This window comes from Scomber japonicus, chromosome 10, assembly GCF_027409825.1.
Source record: "Scomber japonicus isolate fScoJap1 chromosome 10, fScoJap1.pri, whole genome shotgun sequence".
Lineage (NCBI taxonomy): Eukaryota > Metazoa > Chordata > Actinopteri > Scombriformes > Scombridae > Scomber > Scomber japonicus.
In genome coordinates, this window is record NC_070587.1 from 16,701,706 (window position 1) to 16,715,840 (window position 14,135).

General features: G+C 39.6%; 1 protein-coding gene across 1 annotated transcript; it reads left to right on the top strand.

The window, feature by feature from the left end:
- The first annotated feature begins 8,999 nt into the window (after positions 1–8,999).
- Positions 9,000–13,223, top strand: irx1a (iroquois homeobox 1a). Its single transcript, XM_053327080.1, has 4 exons — positions 9,000–9,242; positions 10,655–11,747; positions 12,005–12,080; positions 13,166–13,223. Exons 1-4 carry the CDS (start codon positions 9,000–9,002, stop codon positions 13,221–13,223), a joined length of 1,470 nt encoding a protein of 489 aa, XP_053183055.1.
- The last annotated feature ends 912 nt before the right edge of the window (positions 13,224–14,135 follow it).

Sequence of the window (14,135 nt, forward strand, 5' to 3'; positions counted from 1 at the left end):
TTAATGGAGGGAAATAGAGCGAGTGGTAATAATAGACCTTCAAAAGGCATTTGACACTGCTGATCACTACACTATTAATGAAACTGAAAGCTTTGGGGTTTACTGACTCAGTAGTCAAATGGGTAGGTTCTAAACTCAAAGACAGTGTACAATGGTAGATGTTACAGGACTACTATCCAGTCCCAAAATAGAGTGCGGAGTTCCCCAGGGAAGCATCTTGGAGTCTATTTTTTTCTGTTGAATGTAAATGATAAAAAAATTGGCATGTTCATGTGATCTCCTTTTGTATGCAGATGATCCTGCCTTACTTATTTGCACAAATATAAAACAGTGATTGAAAAAAACCTTAAGCTCAGAGCACTGATTTACTAACTAACATTGGTTGGTAGATGACAATAAGGTATCTCTCCATCTTGACAAAATCATTGGTTGATGATACCACAATCGTAGAGAAATCCAAAATGAATTACCTTGGCTATAAATTGGATAGCCTATTTATGTGGAGAGGACATGGGATTTGAAGGTAATTACAAAGGTTTACCATGGGATACATTTTTTGTCTTGGATTGCTAAATTTATGGACTTTTGGGGCTTTGACTGGGGCTCTAATTCAGTGTCACCTAGACTATGCCTGTTGTGCCTGGTGTGATAGTTTTCCAAAGATAATCAAAAATGAACTTCAGTTGTCAGAAGACTACCAGCAGCCACTGACTTGGTTTTCTCTCATTTAGAGAGAGTCTTAGAGTAGTCCAAATTAGATTGAGCGTGGTACTAAAGATTGTTCAGGGTCATGCACAAATATCTCATTAAGTACTTTTTCTGGGTTGGGGACATACATAGTCATGCCACTAGGAGAAGCTTAACTGACTTTGTTCCCTACAGATTTACACTTGCTGGCAGGTATACTCAGCAGCTGTTTTATGGATTGCGCAAGTTCAAAACTGCTGTAAATAAGTGGTGTAGGAACAGGTTAGATTAAGTCATTATCTCATATACTGCTGAGATGTGTTGTGACAGGATCCACCCATTTCAAGTATTTATTGCCAAATGCAATTTGTTTGTCTCCATTGTAGTGTCTTTCAATGTATGAGCTGTCAAGTTCATCATTTTCCGAAGACAAATCAATCAAGCACATTTTTGTTCATTAATCACAAAGTTCATATAGTTCAACACATCGTGGGAATTTCACTGTGGGGGACAGGAATAACAAAATTGTATCACAAAATACTTTGATGCATCACACACATCAACTTTTTTTGAACATTGGTATTATTTGAATGCAATATTTCAGCTTCAACGTACTTTGTCCATGCTGAGACATGGGGAGATCTAATAATATCATACATCAATAGCCTGTAAACCCTTTTGGAACCCTGTTTTTTAGGGTGTTTGCACTCTAACAATCCCCTCTCACCCCTCACATCTCTATGTCTATAACTCATTACTGCATAAGTGGATTTGACAGACTGCTGTTTTCATCTGTGACCCCCATAACCCCCCAAGGCTAGGGGGTGGGACTACTGGTTAGCCTACTCAGAAGGCATGATGACATCAATAATTTCAATTCAAGTTGTCAAGTAGTGTCAGGTATGCTATTGGAAAGTTATTCATTCACTGAAATAATGGTAAACATGACTATGGTCTGTATTTTACATAAAAGGAAAAAGAAGCATTTAATCCAAAATTGCAGCAACATCTGAAAAGTCTGACCATTTTTTTTATTCTCTCCAGTTTTTTTTAGACTTGTGTGTTTATTATGTTTGAGCAATTAAACACTTCAGGAAGTTAAACCCCAAAGCAGCTGAAACAGAGTCAGTCTGATCAGTGATCAAGGTGATAGCTGTGCTGTTAAGAGTGAGAGGCCGAGGCATCCCACAGAGCATGTCCAGCAACATAAAAACAGCAGGTTTCAACTACTATCAATAGTTAGTACAAAGACACACCAAAGCAAAAAGCAGCACAACATGATAACAGATGAAAGAAACAGCCTCATTAAAATCCCATTTGTCATGCTGTCTGTTGATCATTTTATCTATAAGTCTATCCTTTGCACCACTATCAAAGGATATAATTTCAAAAGAATACTTCAGTGTACAAAAATCTTTTTCCCAAAGAAGGCCCTTCCTTAAAATTCAATTAACTCTGTTGATAAATAAACGTGGGAATTCTATCATCTGAAAGCAGATTTGCATGCTCCCATTTCCCCCCCATTTCTCAGGAAGCAAATAAACATCTGAAATGGGAGACTAACTCTTATGAATATTTCTAAGCTAGTGTTTCAAATCCATGTTTGAGTCCTTATGCTCAGATTTAGCATAAAATTATATCTGGGACAAAAAGAAGATTTTGATATCGCTGTTCTCTTTGTCCAATGTCTTTTTTTTTGGTACATCTCACACATTGACTGTACTTTGCATACATCTGCAACTGAATTGCACAGATGTACACATACAGTATAGACTGGGAGTGTGTGGCTTGCAGCCTGTTGGCTCACTAGAAGTTAGTTGTTTATTCATGGAGAAGTTAAATACCAAGTAATGGAATTATCTTGTGAATTGCCAAATTAGTTAATTAGCATCTGGAGTCTTCACTGTTGGGATCACGTGTATGCTGACTTGTACAGTATTTGTGAATCTATATGCAACAGGTTTAAAAGTAGAACATGTTTGTATTCAATAAAGGTCAAATAAAATGACGATGTTGGTTTGAGAAGACCAATTCTACTTTTATCTTGAAATTCATGGTTGAAGTTGTCCTTGGAGTTGCTATTTGCAACTTTTACAGTTGCAAATAGCTGTGCCTGTGACTATAGAAGTCTCATTTCAAAAATAAAGACATTGCATATAAAAATACTTTCATGAGTTCTTAATGCTAATCCTCTTAGGTCAGTACTGCAATAAAACACTCCGCTCAAAGCAGTTAAAACCTTTTAAAGGCCAATAAATGCTACATCCTCTTTTTCTCCCCTCTCGCTGCATCTCTCTCTCTTTCTCTCTCTCTCTCCTTGGCTAGCTATAGCTATTCATTAGCTCCGGCCCCTATGGCAATGAGAGTCTTTAACCTCCATTAGATCTAATGTTGATATGTTTCCCCAGCAAAGAGCCAAAACAATTAACACCCCTTCTCACATTTCTCTCCCCTTGGCCCCTAACCACATCAAAATCTGGGCCCACCCGTTCATTACCCACCCCTGAGAATGCCCTTGGGGAGGAAAAAAGTCAGATCCTTGGCTGTTGTCTTTTGTATGGTATGCAGTAAGAAGCCGGAATAAGTTAAAAGAAACTTGTCAACAATAATGAAGTACGGTTTTTTCCCTACAACTTTTCTTCAACGTTGTAGCGGTACTCATTTTGGCTGAATGTAATACTTAATCATGATGAGGTAACACCTTGTAGCTTTTTGTCTTGTTTTTGTATATTTTATTGTACCAACAGTAGTGGGAGTAATGTTCTTGCTGCATTAGCCCATCATTACTGAATGATGGCAATGTCATACTTTGCTGAGTGTAAGTTACCTTAAATGCACTCATGTGAACCTCATTTCCTCCCTGTCTCCTTGGAAATAACATATACTACTAATTTACAACAGAAAATACATTTTAAGAGATGTAAAATATCCCAGATTCTTTTTTTTCTTACAGCATAATGAGGAAACTTTATTAATAAATGTATCTGCCAAGTCGCTATGAGGCTCTGGCAAAATGTTCACTGACCCAACAATATTTGCTCTACAATACAGTGTACTCAGCAACCAGAGCATGAACTTTTTCAGACTCCTGCACTAACCTTAACCAAAGAGTTTTTGTTGGCAAAATCTAAACACATGGAACTTGAGATGCAAACAAAACAGTCTGCTTTTCTCATAAAACAATAACTGATGAAGTCAATGTTCTGTATATAAGAATAATTTATAGGAGGGGGGGTTGCCTATTTTAGTGTATATTATCGAGCAACAAAGAAGTGTCATAAAAGATCATTTTACTAATTCCACAGGGTCATTTTACTAGTATCAGTCTGTAACTTTAACAAGTTATACCAATCACTATGCAAAACACACAGTTGCCTCATATCCCAATTTGAATGAACAAAGTTTATTGAGTGCAAATAAAATCTATTCAGTGCTCTTCTTTATGAATATATACAAAACATTCAAAGATAATGGTTGCAGCTGCAAAATGTCAGGTATGTTTTGAACATCATAGGCCAAGTTAAAGGATGATCATTACAAAGATATACAGTAATCTCACTATTAATAAAAGAAAAAAAAGATGGATTAAATATGAACTATAAATGTGAATGCATGTCTATTTGAAGACCTTAATATCCCCTATGGGCCCAAGGAGACTAATGTCTTGACACTATTATTATAAACGGTAAGTTGAGTCATCTGGAGTTAAATTATTTATTACCCCGAACTTGTTGCAGGGCTAAACATGTACAATATTGGAGAAACTACTGCACATCCAACTGCTGCCAAGCACATTTAAACTTGGCAACAATTTGAGCCCAGAAGGTCTTTGTCATGTCAAAACTGGGGAACACCACCGCTCCAAGTGTTTAGCTGTCAAGTGCATAATGTCTTGACCTTCTAAGACCCAGAATAGACCTCTTTTATTATCCAGGAAATTCCTAGTTTCCTTACCTATAGGTGTGGTGCAGTTGTCTGTGTATCATATATCTCACAGTAACACCAGTGGTCCTCTGACTCTAACCCACAGCTAAATAGTTTAGTTGCTGTGACGCAGTTCAGGGAGTACGCTGGAACCATGCGTGAGTGTGTGTGTACATGTTTGTGTGCGATGTTGAAGGGAGGACGACTAACAGTTGTGATGGTCCATTGATATCATTGATATTCATCTAATCTCCTCTCTTCTGGGGGAAAAAGAGTTTTGGTTTCAACACTTAATTTGATAATCTGCGAGAAAAGCACAAAAGGGACATTCTGCGGATTCTTAACCTTTCCTCAACTTTGGCACTCCCAGAGGCAGGAAAGGAGTATCTTTCACCACAGTTATTAGTTCACAGAGACACCCTTGACCTCTGCGGTGGTAGCCGACTGTCAACAGAACTGATGTTATTGTAATGCAGGTTCACTCTCGTTGACTTCTACTGGAGTCATTCAGGTCTGTTGCCTAAATTCAAGCATATGTAGCTTTTAATTAAAATGAATTAAGGTAAATGACATGTCTATATTTTAGTTCTGGAAGCTACAAATGACAACAGGTATCAAACCACACAACATGTTATATTCTAATGAAAAATACAAAAGAATATTAAACAATAAAGTTTACATCCAATTATTTGCTATACATAACAGTGCATCTTTGTTTGTTAATGTTATTTTGACTGTCATGCATGCAAATCTGTGTGGAGCTAGCCAAGTTTCTAAAATGCAGTATACTAGTCTGTATTGATCGGTCATACTATTTAAGTGAAGTGCTTGTGTTGTCATTTATTGATAAACTGCAGTATTTATTCAATCAAATGTGCCACAGATAAATGCTACTCAGTCTTATTTATGTATCAGACATGAGCAATGATTGAGGTTACTTTGCTCCAACAGAGTTAGTGAGAATATGTCTGTTCCTTTTAATAGCATTAGAGGCTCCAACTCTATAGGCCATCAGAGAGAGAGAGAGAGAGAGAGAGAGAGAGAGAGAGAGAGAGAGAGAGAGAGAGAGAGAGAGAGAGAGAGAGAGAGAGAGAGAGGCTGGGCTTTACTATTCTTTGATCTCTTTTAGATTTTGTAGGTGACAGTTTGGGTGAATGGAGCTGCAAGGTTCCAGGCCACTTCACTTTTATACACACAGCAGTAGAATATAAACAATATTAACAAAGAACATCTCCTGAATTTCTGTGTGAATGATGATGAAATTGATTACATGAAATGTTCAATGTGGAGAGGCAGGTAGTTAAATGAAAGAAGTGGAGTGACTTATAGGTGAATGTGGCCATTAAGGCATAACAGCTTATGAAGAGCCTCCTGTAGATTTACATGATAGCATTATCTGATACAGAAAGCTGGAGGATTTGCTTTCTTTTCGCAAATTGAAAGAATATTAAAAAAAAAAAAAAAAAAAAAAAAATCTCTGCACGAGCATGTGTGTGCTTGCGTAAATGCGCGTGCGCGTCAGGCGACGGCGGGCGTGCAGATACTGATGGTGGAAGCCCATTTGTTTCGAGGAAATGCATTATAAGTGAACGTAGTGTAGAGGAGGGATGAACGGCGAGAGGATCAGGAACAAAGTTTTCCTCTCTCTCTCTCTCTCTCTCTCTCTCTCTCTCTCTGTCTGTCTGTCTGTCTCTCCCTCTCTCTCTCCAGGATAAAGCTGAGGAGTTTGTGGTGGTAATGAGACTTTAACAAGAAACAATAAATCAGTTAACGATTATGGTTTAATACCCTCAACATGTGTCATTGTTTACCAGGAAATTCTATTTTTCATTTAACAAAAAAAGAGTCAAGAAATGGTGGGTATGACAATCATAAAATTAAATATCGCGTATCTTTTGTTCACTATTATTATTATTATTATTATTATTATTATTATTATTACTATTATTATTTCTTACATCGCTGTGTGGCTTTGATATAAATTTTCCATTAAGTCAATTTTGTTTTTTTTGTTTTCTTATCTCTCGTTTTCACTAATGTCTCTTTCGTTTCTTTTTTTGTGTAATATATTTGCAGTCTCCTATACTCCCAAAGCCACCCACCCACCCACCGACTCCTCACCCTCCCCACCACCATCACCACCACCACCTAACCATCATATTTAGCCCCCTGCACACATTTCCAGCGGGTTATCACAATTGCCATTCCTCCCCTCCTTTCTGATGTGTTACCCAGATTACCATCAGTGCCCCTCAGATATTTTTAACAGATCCTCGGCGCTCGGCAATATCCACTCGGAGCCATCTGGTGCAGATCAAAATCTACTGACTTCTTGGGCTTCAGTCGTTAAGGCATTAAATCTAGATCTACAGAATACCCCCTTTGACTTGGGAGGTGGGTGATATGAGAATCAAATGAAATAAAAATAGACCTGTTAAAACATGAACACCCCCCCTCCTCTCTCTCTCTCTCTCTCTCTCTCTCTCTCTCTCTCTCTCTCTCTCTCTCTCTCTCTCTCTCTCCCGTGAGCCACATGGCTATGTCAGAAGTGGACAGCTAAGGAAAGTGGAGGTTAGTGTCCGACCCTTTTCTTTTTCTGAGCTGGAAATTGGATAAGCGGTTCAAGAGGGGCTGAGAAACTACATTATCAGATTTTTTTTTCTTTTACAATTCAACTGTCGAGGATTATAATTTCCCAAATTTTATTTTATAATTTATTTTCATTTTTTTTTAATAGTGAACATGTTTTGTTTTTTTATATATATATATTTAAAAAATGAAAATGTATTTTTTCCTGATATACAACGGATACATGTTCACTTTCACTGAGCGTGGTAAATGTATTAAAAGTGAAAGCTCAGGTCACCATAAAGCAAATTATCAGCTTCAAATATACACAACGAATATTTCAATCCTGGTGCCTCTGTGTCGGAGTTTGTCCCCGGCTTTAACTCGTTTCTTTTCAAAACAAGGAAACGTGAAGTGGCTCTGTTGTTACAAAGGACAACAACAATCTGGTTTAAGTCTACACACACACACACACGCACACGCACACACACACACACACACACACACACATACACACACGCACACACACCCGCACGCACCCGCACGCACTTCTGCAGATGGAAAGAGGGTGAGAAAGAGAGACAAAGATGGTGTGTGTGTGTGTGTGTGTGTGTGTGTGTGTGTGTGTGTGTGTGTGTGTGTGTGTGTGTGTGTGTGTGTGTGCGGAGGGGAGTAGAAAGAGAATTTGGCTGATTAAACCTTTATGAATAAATCAAAGGAAATCAAAACAGAAGTCAATAAAAACATCAAGAGTTACTAAACGTTATAGAGTTATTCAGACTTATTTCCTTCATAGTTTTGACCGCTGGAAGAAAAAGCGCCTTGCACTCAAGTTGACTATTAAAAAATTTAAACTTTTATATCACTTACATAATTGCGATATGACGCTTTATTTATAGTTATTTTATTACGTAGCTACCATCCAAATAAACGTATCTAAACTAGGCCTTTTTCACGTCGCTTTAACAAATACGCAAGTTTTGAATCCACTAGATGAATAATTGTACAAAAAGAATTAATCCAACTAAGAGAAATAAACTTTTAGAGCAAATTGGTCACTATGAATTAAATAAACGCATCACAAACCCGTGCTGATACCAAACACTAATTCCTCCGCGGAGAGGAATTTCCCCCCTTTAATTACAATTTAAATCTATTCAAAGTAAGTTCCTTCTTCTGACGGGTTTACTTCCCCCTGTGTCGGACAGCTGTAAAATCGTGTAGACAGGTTGTCATACAACAATCAAAGCCTTCGGTGAATGGACTCTAATGCTTGAACATTTAACATACAATAAGTCCAAACACGGAGAGAGGGAGAGAGAGACGGAGAGAGAGAGAGAGAGAGAGAGAGAGAGAGAGAGAGAGAGAGAGAGAGAGAGAGAGAGAGAGAGAGAGAAGGTGAGAGGGAGAGAAAGAGAGAGAGGCCCCAGCCAATGTGCTCACTCTATATTCACATTAGGCTATCCACATTGCTCCAAACGAGGAGGAGCTTGTAGGCTCAAGTAGGGGATGCCAATCAAAGCATCAACTTCAAATTGTATCTGAGAGATCAGCCTGGAGACCTCAGGGCCAGGCGCGTCAGTCGGTGCGCAATTGTTGATCAGATCACATCCAGTGGACTTTGCACGAGAAAAGAGAGGAAGCCGAGATTTAAGAGCGGGTTGTTTTGACTGCATACCATTGTATGTCTGTAGTAGCAGTGACTTTGGCTTAAACACTCTCCCTTTACTCCTCCGGGTTCTTTTTTTCTTTTTTCTCTCGCACACTTTTTAAGCACAGTTTGTTGGACCATAGAGCTGTGCCACGATCCGGCGGTGGAGATGTCTTTCCCCCAGCTAGGCTACCCGCAGTACTTAAGTGCCTCCCAGGCGGTGTACGGGAGCGACAGACCGGGAGTGCTTACGCCTTCGTCCCGGGGAGGGAGCACCGAAATCGGAGGAAGTCCGTCCGCTACAGCAGCGGCGGTCACGTCGGTGTTGGGCATGTACGCCAACCCGTACGCACACAACTACAGCGCTTTCTTACCATACACCAGCGCGGACTTGGCTCTTTTTTCACAAATGGTAAGAATAACCGTTGTTTGTTTGTTTCTGGAGGCTCTGGTGTCTCACAGACTATAGTTTATACTCGATGCTTCTGCTACGCTGTCTGGGGAAAAAACACAACTCAGAGAGGCAACATTAGGTAATCTCAACTAAAACAATCCCGTTTATTTATGTCCGGATTTTTTTATATCCACTATTAAATATTTATCAATATATTTGCTTGTTTTTTGACAATCCAAGAGGTGTGTTTAGTTGAGTTAGAAACGTGAAAAGTTTGACTTGTGACTGCAATGAAAAAGTAAAATCCAGCTCCGAGATATTTCTGTGTTCGTTAAGAAAAAAAACAAAACATGTAAAGTGGTAATTTAATCCATACCCACCTTACAGTTATAATTAGCCGACATATTGCTAGAAAAATCGATTGCAATGTTTAAATAAATTTCACGGAAGAAAGCCCGTGCAATAGCTCTGATTGTAATAGATTTTAACAGCCACTATGAAAGGAAAAAAAAAGTTTCTACTTCTAACCCGGTTAGATTATTATCAATTCGTTAGAAATAATGTGTGTCATTGTACATACGCCTAAAAATAGGCGTGGAGTTTTAATTGAGTAATATTTGTTTTATGTGCAGGATCTTACATGGTTGACTGCCACGTGGATTGTTTTTAATGTGTTCAGATGAAGAATTCTAAGTCATTTATAAAACCGAAATAAACCTGCTGATAATAATAAACTTGCAGTGTGTTAATATATTGGCTAATGAGTGCATTAGGCCCCCAGGGCAGAGAATAGCCTCAAAGCCTCAAAACAAGAACCATTATCCGAAATCCAAGCTTATGCGTCGCTTGAGTTGATCGATATGATTGAATGCTGGGCCCAAAGCAAAGATAAACGATGTGCGGATGTTAAATTATGATCAAATATTAGAGAAAAGTATTACTGTGGCACACTGGGAAAACTTAACCTAGGCCCTTAACTGCTTTGACGCACTTGAGGAGTGTGGAGGGGAGTTTGACATGAAAGCTGGCAATTTGCATGCCATCTGTGTGTTCACAGTGCAACGAACTTTCTGTCATTGTGATGACTTCGTTTGTTCTGTTATTAGACTGACACGTATGAAAGATGTTTCCTAATAAAAAAGGTATGCGCCTTTGACGGAGCAGTTGTGTGCAGGTGCTGCAGGCCTGGCATGTGGCATGTTGCAAGTTGAGACGCTTATTTGTGGAAAGCTCAGAGTCAGGTGCAACTGTTGGTTTTTTCCAAGAGGCCATTGTCATTTGTTTGAATTGCAGATTTGTACAATAGCCAAAGGCCAGCTGAGCTACGTTGTTAAACACGTTCAACGTTTGTATTTTACAATCCAACGTACCATAAGAGTGATGCATATGAATGCTTCTAGTGTACTAACATATTATCCTTCATTTTCAAGGGGTCACAGTATGAGCTGAAGGACAGCCCCGGCGTCCATCCTGCCAGCTTCGCTGCCCACACCTCTCCGGCCTTCTATCCATACGGCCAGTTTCAGTACGGGGACCCAGCCAGGCCCAAGAACGCCACTCGGGAGAGCACCAGCACCCTGAAAGCCTGGCTCAACGAGCACAGGAAGAACCCGTACCCGACCAAGGGGGAGAAGATCATGCTTGCCATCATCACCAAAATGACCCTGACGCAGGTCTCCACATGGTTCGCCAACGCCAGGAGAAGGCTCAAGAAGGAGAACAAGGTGACCTGGGGTAGCAGGAGCAAAGAGGACGGGGAGGACGGGAACTTGTTCGGCAGCGGGGACGAGGCGGAGAAAAACGAAGACGAGGAGGAGATTGATTTGGAGAGCATAGATATAGACAAAATCGACGATAACGACGGGGATCAAAGCAACGAGGACGATGACGATAAATCAACAGAAGGGAGCAGGGACCACCGAGGCGGAGGCGGTGCGGGTGGAGAGTTGGACACTTTGGAGAAAAGACGGGCCTTTGCGCTACAGGCCCACGAGGCCTTTGACAAATCTAAAAGCACACTTTCAGTTCACCCAGGGAGTAAAGAGAACTCGGACGGCAACAACAACAACACCACACGAGTTTTGTCCCCAGACAGACCTGGGAGCTTTCCTCTCCCGTCTAACAATAAGCCTAAAATATGGTCTTTAGCAGAGACCGCCACTAGTCCCGACAGTTCATCTCAGAAACCCACGTCCCCTTGTGGTCCAGCGGCCACCACTCACCCATCAGCACCCCACCACCAGATCCAGACCCACCCGGCCTTCCTCCCCAGTCATGGACTGTACACTTGCCAGATTGGGAAGTTCCACAACTGGACAAATGGAGCTTTCCTGGGCCAGAACTCCTTGCTGAACGTGAGGTCGTTTCTGGGAGGAGTAAACCAGCACCATCACCATCACCACAAGCACCACTTGCCGGCCCAGCAGCAGCCGACATCAGTGGTGGTGTCGCCGGTAGCAGCTGCTGCAGCACTTAGCAATGAAAGCAAGGCCTCACCAGAGACCCACAGTCCCAAGCACATAGGTAAGGACAACAGTCACATGTGTGCCCCAATATTATTTTACACTGAGTAGAAGCCATGCACTGTGTTCCATATTCATGCTGAAACTCTTATTCTATGTTATTTATTTATTTATTTATTTTACATACACACACTAGATGCACAAAAACGCTGGGTTCATTTGTATTTAGATATGTTCTTATATATTAGCAGGCTTTAATATATGTCATTTATCTGGCACTGAAACGTTCATTCATGTTATTGTTTATTTCTTTTGTAGACCATGAAAACGGCATAAGGTCTGATTCGCCTCCAACACAGACCCTGAAGTCTTCCTTTCGACCCATTCATGACAGGTGAGACAAGTTTCCCCCTTTTATAAAAAAAAGTCTTTTGCATTGTCCTTTACTGAAAATGAACTGAAGGAAATAATAATTATTAAACTATTAAATCTGAGTGATACTGCTTCTGCATGCTTTAAAATAAGAACAGATCTGCACTATTATTTTGAAGCAATATTTCTATATGATCATTATTAATGATTACAATTAAAAAGTAAACTCAAGTATGAGCATGTACGTTATAGGGAAGGCCTTAAATCTTTATATAACTCCAGTTATTATTCGACACATAAAGATAATTACAGGGGATGCAAACCTTAAGCTAAGCGTTCAAAAATAATTACAGTAAATAAACACTGACGTATATTTCTGATTGTTTTGGGAAATTGAGAAATGTTTCCCAACATAAAACACAGTTTGCTTTGCGGGTGACAGGGGTCTTGACTCCCATCCCACACCCCCTTTAATTCCTCCCCTCCGGGGAGAGTGTGGCTACTTATCAAGTCACCGAGTAAAACGGGCTCTGTCTGGGCTGTGTGCTTTCCCTAAAGACCCCTGGGAGTCCCGGAGCCCAGGGGAGCGCTCTCACAGAAAGAGAGAGAGAGAGAGAGAGAGAGAGAGAGAGAGAGAGAGAGAGAGAGAGAGAGAGAGAGAGAGAGAGAGAGAGAGAGAAAAAAAAAGTTTACCAGTTTACCTCAAGTAGCCTATTACAAAATACCCTATTTTCTCTCTGTGCCACAGTCCTATAGAAATGACTTTTAACTGAATTATAGTTGTTGAAAATGGCTGCATAAATAAGATTCAGTCATTTAAAAAAATCTGAAATCATCATGATTATTGATTTCTAGTTATTATTATTATTAGTAGAGTAGTAGTATTCTTGTTATTATTATTATTATTATTATTATTATTATTGTTATTATTATTATTATTATATAGTGGAGAGTGGAAGATAGTGGAGGGGGGGGGGGGGTGCAGTCTGTTTTGAACTGTTGAGCCAGACACTTGAGATGCATATTGAAACCCGCTGTCCAAACACGACGGGGGTATTTATCTACCTCTCTGTATTATTCTTTATCCAGATCCTCTCTGCCTTCCAGCGCCAGGAGTCCACCAGACGCCACGCAACGGGTCCTCACTGCTCTCTCCTCGGCTTGATCAAGACGTTTTCGGTTTTCTTTTTTTTTTTTGTTTGTTTGTTTGTTTTGTTTTTTTCTTTCGTGCTTTGAAAAAAAAGAGAAAAGAAAAAAACAGATAAAGACTTTACACCCCCTTAAAAGGACAATGAGAAATAATAATGCAGCGTAGCATTCAGTCGGTACAGAGCAAATGGCGTAATTTGGTAATATCCTGTGGATGGATGGATTACTTCCTCTATTGTTGTGTAGCCTATAATCGCGCCTATAATGTTACTCTCTCTATCTCTCTCTCTCTCCCTCTCTCTCTCTCTGTCTGTCTACCTCTCTCTATCTCTATCTCTCTCTCTCTTTTTCTCTCTCTCTCTCCACTTTGCCCAGGCAGGCTGGGACATTTTGGTAGGCTTTTTACTTTATTATTATTATTATTGTTATTATTATTATTATTATTATTATTATTATTATATTTTTGTCTCTATCTTGTGTTTTTGGTGTCCTTTCTTTAATGTAAATACCATGTGATTTAAATTTGTAAATAGGAAGCGTTGAAGGAATTTGTCCAGATCGTATATTTTGCCTAATAAACTAAATGAAATTATAGAGAAAATCCAAGTCTATTATCAGCTTATATTTATTTTATTTACGTGGGTATTATTATTATTATTATTATTGTTATTATTATTATTATTATAAATCAAATACTATTATTTGCAGACACTACCGGATTTATTTTAAGTAGGGTGGGAATGAAGGGAAAAAAATAATATTGGCAGTCTGCAAGCAGGCTTAATTTTATTCAAGTTTGGGAGGAAAGCAGCGTGGATGCATTGAGGTGCTAATAAGTGTCCAGATGGTTGCTGGTGACAGAAAATGGACAGGAGCAGCTGGGAAGGTCATTAAGTAATAATATGGGAACGCCCAGTCCAAACAAAAT

Coding starts and splice junctions, on each gene's coding strand:
- irx1a (XM_053327080.1), top strand. CDS start 9,000: ATGTCTTTCCCCCAGCTAGGCTACCCGCAGTACTTAAGTGCCTCCCAG. Junction 9,243..10,654: donor TGGCTCTTTTTTCACAAATG/GTAAGAATAACC, acceptor TTCATTTTCAAG/GGGTCACAGTATGAGCTGAA. Junction 12,081..13,165: donor TTTCGACCCATTCATGACAG/GTGAGACAAGTT, acceptor TCTGCCTTCCAG/CGCCAGGAGTCCACCAGACG.